Source organism: Squalius cephalus (genome assembly GCF_949319135.1).
Source record: "Squalius cephalus genome assembly, chromosome: 20".
Taxonomy (NCBI): domain Eukaryota; kingdom Metazoa; phylum Chordata; class Actinopteri; order Cypriniformes; family Leuciscidae; genus Squalius; species Squalius cephalus.
This window is the reverse complement of record NC_137141.1, coordinates 34,992,359-34,999,858: the sequence shown is the minus strand read 5'-3', so window position 1 is coordinate 34,999,858 and position 7,500 is coordinate 34,992,359. Positions and strand designations below refer to the sequence as shown.

The 7,500-nt window shown below is 37.0% G+C and overlaps 2 protein-coding genes across 6 annotated transcripts in view; one reads left to right on the top strand and one right to left on the bottom strand.

Annotated features, from left to right (window-relative positions):
* Positions 1–6,578, top strand: part of LOC307148392 (formin) — an 81,931-nt gene extending 75,353 nt beyond the window's left edge. For 2 of the 5 annotated variants that reach the window (XM_079853874.1, XM_079853875.1), the window contains 3 exons: positions 158–307; positions 1,850–1,931; positions 2,926–6,563. In XM_079853874.1, coding sequence (XP_079710000.1) covers positions 158–307; positions 1,850–1,931; positions 2,926–2,970 — 277 coding nt within the window. In that variant the 3' untranslated portion in view covers positions 2,971–6,563. Of the gene's footprint in view, positions 1–157; positions 308–1,849; positions 1,932–2,925 lie in introns of all 5 variants that reach the window. The other 3 variants (XR_013819451.1, XR_013819452.1, XM_079853876.1) reach the window with 3 other exon arrangements.
* Positions 6,579–6,616: 38 nt separating this feature from the next.
* The window catches only part of grem1b (gremlin 1b), a 1,982-nt gene continuing 1,098 nt past the window's right edge, over positions 6,617–7,500 (bottom strand). Inside the window, exon 2 of the mRNA XM_079853888.1 lies at positions 6,617–7,294. Within this exon, the coding sequence (XP_079710014.1) occupies positions 6,624–7,294 (671 nt within the window). The 3' untranslated portion in view covers positions 6,617–6,623. The remainder of the gene's footprint in view (positions 7,295–7,500) is intronic.

Sequence of the window (7,500 nt, the reverse complement as noted above, 5' to 3'; positions counted from 1 at the left end):
TGATCAATTTCGCAGTATCACAGTAATTCAATTCAGTACATTAAAGCGGCTTCACAGAAAATGCTTGTTTGAGTGTACAGCATCTCTTCATTCGCTTCTGAGAACAGAGATATCACGTCTCTCTCTCTCTCTGACTTCCTGTGTGTGTTTCCTCCAGTTTCCAGGACATGGTGACGTTCTTCGGGCTCAAGCCCAAGTCTGGCGAGAAGGACGTTCCCCCAAACTACGTCTTCATGCTCTGGTACGAGTTCTGCAACGACTTCAAGAGCACCTGGACCCGCGAGAACAAGCGCATCTCCAAAGAGAGGTGAGGAACCATGAGTGTGAACACACACACACACACACACACACACACACACACAGGAACGCCGAGGGATGGTCCTGCTAACCGGGTCATAATGCGGGACTTTGACAGTGTGTCGGACCTCGAGCTCTTCTCTTTAATGCCCCTCGTGTCTTGATAACGCTCAAACCCTGCTTATTTTTATATATTAATATTATTTATATATTAATGTTTCTATATTCGTTTGGCAAGAGTACATGAACTAGCTCTGTTTCCATTGACCTATTTTTACAGTCAAACCAACATTCACTCACACACCTTCAACACTTCTCACATCATCAGTTTATTCGCTATAGTTTGGAAAATGGTAATAAAATATGAGCAGAACTCATTGATATTTGACTGGTTTTGTCCGTCCTTCTGTTAGACTGTCTCACACATGAATTATGTTGAATATCTGTCAGCTGTTAAATTTAACTACACAATTAGATAATACCAGTTTAGCTCAACCAATCACCAAGCAATGCTTCATTGTGTTCAGTCTGTGTGTAAAAAGAGCATTAGCAATTAAAGAAAACACACTTCAGCAGAACATGATCAGCTCAAAGTGTCCCAATCATTGTTACTGGTAGTCACTGTATGAAGAGTTATTGGGTATAATATCTCAGTTTACTTTATTTTGCTCTCCTCACTCACAGAAATGAACTATAGTGTCCTGATCACACTAGTGAAATAATATCAAATATTATATCTGGTGTCTGAATAATGTTTGGTTTGACATTTTGGGATATTGCAAAAAAAACAATGGCTGGAAACGGCAAGATGAGCATTAATTCTAAAAATGCACATTAAAAACGCTTAATTGAGGCGGTACATTTATCCGATAAGACGTGCATAAACTACGACGGAAACGCATTTACTGAATAAATCCCTCAAACCTCACGTGACTCAGCGTCGGCTGTGATTGGATAACTGGAGTAACCAGCGGACCAATGGCGTCGCAGCGTCTCTAATGCTGGTTTGGTGTTTCTGAAAGTGTGTGATCAGGATGATTTGGTTTAATTCCCTCCAGAAGCGTCTCACACACACGAGTGTGTTCCCGAACGCTAGAGAACACGACAGCGTTTACTGTGTTTCGTCTGACGCTCGAGACACACTCGTTTATGATGGAGGGAAAAACAGCCGATTGCAGAAACGTACACTTTTATACTCATATTTTGCGCCAATTTCACAGGAAGTGGGATGAAGTGAACGCATGGGATGGAAACGCTGCTTTATTCGCAAACATTTAATGCCATATTACAAATTCACAACTTTGGATGGAAACATTGTGCTTTTACTGATCAGACTTACTGGAAAAAATTAATTCTCACTCAAAATCAACTCATATAATAGGAAAAGGCGACTCAGAATGAACTTTGTGTCACTTTCATTCATTTACATTGCGAGGAAAAAACTTTTGTGTTGATCAGAAGAAACACACACAGGTTTGAGTGAGTAAATGATGACACAATGTTGTTTTTCTTTGCTGAATTAATCCTTTCATTTTGTGCTCTTTCATTTTAGACTTAAAGAAGCTCAGAAAACAGTCCAAAAAATCACAGCGGAGAAGAAAGTGGAGACGAAGAAGATCAACGAAAACAGCCTGGTGAGGAAACACACACACACACACACACACTCTTCCTCATGTACGGCTGTTTACGCGAGTTTAGTACATTCATAACACACGTGTTCATTCTCAAATCCAACACCAGAAGAAAGATCTTCAGATTCTGGAGGAAAATGTGCTTTAATAGTCACACAAACACACAAACACACGAAGAAGCGAACACAAATGTCTCTTTCGTCACAGTTGGCCGAGTCAAAGTCCGGACTCAAATCCCATTAAATAAATGTGGGATTTAGTGGATTCAGAGATAGATCACACAAAAGTTTCATCAAAAGCAAATCTTCGGGAGCAACTAGAAACTATTTGGAAGTCAGTAACAGCAGAGACTGGAACATACTGAAACATCTTAACTTAATGTTTTCAGTTTAATTAAAAAAATATATTTTTTGTTTTATATTATTTTAATACATTATTCTAATTATATATTTATTTATTCTAATTATATTATTGTTCTCAGTTGATATATACAAATTAATTTTTATTTGATCTTATTTTTTTCAGTTTTTAACCAGTGTAATAATAATTTTTTTCTATCTCATTTTTTCATACATTATTCTAATTAGATAATTAATTATATATTATATATTCATTATTTTATCTTAACTTAATTTTTAATTTTACATAATTTTATTTTCATACATAATTCTTATTATATATTTAATTCTAATTATTATTTTTGTTCTTAGCTGATATATATATGTGTGTATATACTTTTTTTTTTTCATCTTAATTTTTTAGTTTTTAACCATTGTAATATATTTGTCTAGTAATTAAATGATATTTCTGCTTTCAGATCCCTGAATTCACCAGATATTATTGATGTTAGAGTTATTGAATTATGCCTAGATCAGGTTTAATTTCCACGAATGCATGAACCGATAAAACAAACGTTCACCTTGACTGCAATGCGAGTCGTTTTGGACAAAAGTGCATCAATGCAAATGTAAATAATTGCTGAAAATGTGTTTGACAGAAAGAGCGACTGCGAAAGAAAGAAGCCGGCGTGCCGTCCATCTGAAACACACGGCTGACCTCAGATCAGTGACCGCAGGAGCCGCTCAGAACATGGTTCTGCATGAAAGACCTTCAGTGAGAGGACAAACTCTTATTAAACACATTTAATGGGTCGTGAAGCAACATCAGTCTCTCATCAGCAGTGCCTCATACTCATCAAACACGGCCTCAAATACACAACTGAGTGAGTAGTTTCTGTTTTATACTAAAACGTGTGAAGGGCCGACGTCTCTGTGTTTGAGCCGGAGTAGAGCATCACCGCGAGCCGCCGGCCTGGCTGGTCCACACCAGATTATACTTGATGACGTGTGACGCACTTTCACACTATGCAATATCCTGCGTTTGGAAAAGTGAACGTGCAAACCATGTCCATGCACATTTGCAGTCCAGCTTATTTTTATTGGAGAACATGATGAGAATGAATCATATTTCAGTGAAATATTACAGTGTCTGTATATTTTAAGATGTTTTTGTGTGTAAATGAGTGAATGACCAACTCAAAGCCCTATTTATTCACAGGAGGAAGGTTTTGTTGAGGAATATGATATTATGAGGATTTGAGGATGTTTCCCTGTGAGTTCATATATGGTGAATTCTTTAATTTATCCAATTATTTTATGACAAGCCTAAATGTGTTTCCACCGTCAAACACGTTAAAAACTCCTGGAACATTATTATTACTGTCAGATTTCTGATTTTATTGACTTTTTTTTTTTTTTGTGATACTTTTTCATTTATTAGGTGCAATAAACTTTATCCTAAAGGAAAAATCTAAAGAGTGTCAAAATTTTCAAAAATTCAAGAAAATGTTTTTTTTATTTTTTTGCATATTATTTTCATCATATTATCAAAAAGTATTTACATTTAAAATCACATTTGATCAATGAAATGATGCTTTTCATAATCACATTTACATCTTCTGTCAGTGTTTCAATAATGCAATATTGGTTTCTAAATCTGAGTTACAAGTTTAGACAGACATCATTTGGTTTCAGTCGATTTTAAAGCATTTAATCGCCGGCCTTCATGTGTTTGTCAGAGAGAGAAAGAGGTCAGGGGTGAACATGTTTGACCTTTTATTAAGATGATCTTCATACAAGCATTATACACAACATCTGTACAACTTAAAAACAAAATGTGTGATAACTTTGGGTTTCACAACTAAACTGCATATAATCTTTCAATGTTTTTATCTGATATTATAAATAGAGGAATAGCATGAAGAAACTCAGCATTCACAGCAATCCAGCAGAAACATGAATAACAGTGTCTCGTTCTGTCACATTAAATAAAGTCGTTCCACATAGTGGAAACTATCAGTCCGTAACGCTCTACATGTGGAGATGAATGAAGACATTCACCGTGAGGATCTTCATCTGGCACCATTACATCATGCACTTCAGTTCATAACTCGGAGATGTTTCACGTGAATGCATGAACGTCTGAGGAGCAAACGTCAATCTGATCCACTGAAAGCATGAAATGCAATGCAGGATCATTTCAGTGGCTGATCAAATGAGAGTAAACAAGAGTCCTTTCCAATCCTCCATGCATCTCTGCATGTTTAATAATCATAAAATGTTGTTTAAAACAAAAGATTAAGATGAAGTGACACTTTTCATGCCAACTGCCCATGTAAACGTTTAGACATGTTTAACAGAATCTTAAAACCTGTTGATTGCTGGAAAATGAGTTTTGAAAGCATATATGTGACCCTGGATCACGAGTCGCACAGGTTTATCTGTGGCAATATCCAACAATACATTATAGGGGTCAAAAATTATAGATTTTTCTTTTATGCCAAAAATCATGAGGATATTCAGTAAAGATCATGATCCATGAAGATATTTAGTAAATTTCCTACCGTAAATATATAAAACATGTATTTCTGTGAGTGAATGCAGCACAATCGCCAACATAAATGAACAACTTTAAAGGAGATTTTCTCAATGTTTAGATTTTTTTGCTCCCTCAGATTCCAGATTTACAAATATTCTAAATATTGTCCTATCCTAACAAACCACACATCAATGGAAAGCTTATTTATTCAGCGTTATATGATGTATAAATCTCAGTTTCAAAGAGTTGACCCATGTGACTGGTTCTGTGGTCCAGGGTCACACATCATCAGTGTTCGAGTGAGAATGACGTTCACATGCGTGTGTTAAATGTTAAACGCGTGTAATGGTGACAGATGATCACGTGTGTGTCCAGTGCTTATGGAAGCACATTTATGCCACATATTCCAAAATAATCATGCTTTTGTTGAAGTTGAAATTATGACATGCTAAGTCAAAATTATGACTTGGAAAAAAAAAAAGTTAGAATTATGACATAAAAAGTCAAACTGATTCATTTTTTTTAAAAAGTGAAATTATGAAATGGACACTTAAGTCAATTGCAACAATTAAAAGTTATAGCTATTTTAGCAAAATTGACATAAAAAGTTCAATTATGACAGAGTTTGACTTTTATCAATTTCGGCTTTATCTCCTAATTGACTTAAGTGTGTAATTATTTTTTAACTAACTTCAAACTTTTTATTTTATAATTACAGCTTAGAATGTCAACTTCAACTTTTTAATCTCATTATGACATTATCTGATAATTGACCATTTAGATTTTTAGTATGAAATTTTCAACTTTTTATCTCATAATTATACCTGTCATAATTTCAACCTTATTCTCATAATTTACTTATTAGTATGTGACAATTTTAACTGCCATAATTTTGATTTTCTATCTCAAAATTATGACCGTAAATTTCAATTTTTTAAACATTATAATCATGACTTATCACATTATGATTTAGTATGACAATTTCAACTTTTTAATCTCATAATTATGAGTCTTTTATGACAATTTTGACTTATCTCATAATTATTCAACTTTTTCATCTCAATTGACTTAGTATGTCATAATTTTGATTTTCTATCTCATAATTAGGACAGTCAATTTCAACTTTCTAAACAATTTTTTAAAATTTTATAATTATTACTTTTATGACAATTTTGACTTACCTCATTATGATTTAGTGTGAAACTGTTTTTATTTCATAATTATGACTTAGAATGTCAATTTTTAGTACGTCACAAATTTTGTCTTTGTATTAATCTGATAATGATGACTGTGTGTGTCATGAACCATGTGATAATAACCCGGATTCCCCACAGCTTGTGTTCTGTCCTTCACTTTCTCACAATTTCGACTTTCTGTGTCATAATTTCGACTTTTTAACCTCATAATTATGACTCGTATGGCAGTTTTGACTTACCTCATTATGATTTAGTATGACAATTTCGACTTTTTATCTCATAATTGACATTATTATGTCACAAATTTTGACTGTCATAATTTTGACTTTCTGTCTCAATATTATAACAGTGTCAATTTCAACTTTCTAAATATTATAATCATGACTTGGTCACAATTTCGATTTTCTATGTCATAATTTTGTCTTTTTAATCTCATAATGATGGTGTCTTTTCTCATGTGATGACCAGTATTCCCCAGAGCATGTCCCGTGTGCTTCTTCCTCCGGTTCTGCTGTGTTCTTACTGTCGGCCCGGTCCGGATCCGGTTCTGCTGTGTTCCTTCTCCTGCAGTGACCCGAGACTCCAGACCCAGACCCAGACCCCGGACCCGAGACCCGGACCCTCAGTCGAGCTCGATGGAGATGCACCGGCACTGCTTGACCCGCTGTACGCGCTTCTTCCGGGTCGGCGGCTGCTGGTCGGGGCAGTTTAGGGTGAAGCTCATGGTGGTGAAGCGTTTGGGTTTGCAGAACGAGCAGGACCGGAACGCTCCCTCCTCTCGGCGCACGTGTCTCGGGATGTAGAAGGAGTTGCACTGGCCGTAGCAGAACCGGTTGATGATGGTCCGGCTCACGCACCCCTCCTCGTGGATGGTCTGTTTGAGTGGCTGGGTTTTACACCAGTCCCGCTTCAGGTACCGGCGCTCGGTCACGTGCAGCGCCTCCTGACTGGACTCCAGAACCTCCTCTGAGCCTCGGCTCCTGCCTCTCTGAGGATCCTGATGAGGGTTCTGGTTCTGGTCCGACTCGTTCGGGTTGCTCTTGTCCGGGTGAGGGATTGCTCCTCGGTTCCGCTTGGACTCGGTTGAACTGGACTCCAGAACCTCCTCTGAGCCTCGGCTCCTGCCTCTCTGAGGGTTCTGGTTCTGGTTCTGGTTCTGGTCCGACTCGTTCGGTTTGCTCTTGTCTGGGTGAGGGATCGCGCCTCGGTTCCGCTTGGACTCGGTCGGACTCGAGAGCAGAACCCAGGAGAACAGGATCACACACAGGATCCGAGCGCTGGAGGCCATCGGCACTGACGAGAGAACACCAGAACTCCATCAGAACACATGATCAGAGACTTTCATCACTCTACATCAGCTGGAATTCATTACTGGCATAATTTCAACTCTCTCATCATCTTTGATTTAGAAAATAGAAATTATGACAGTCAAAATTGTGAGATTAAAAGTCAAAATTGTCATGAGACTCATAATTATTAGATAATAAATTCGAAATTAT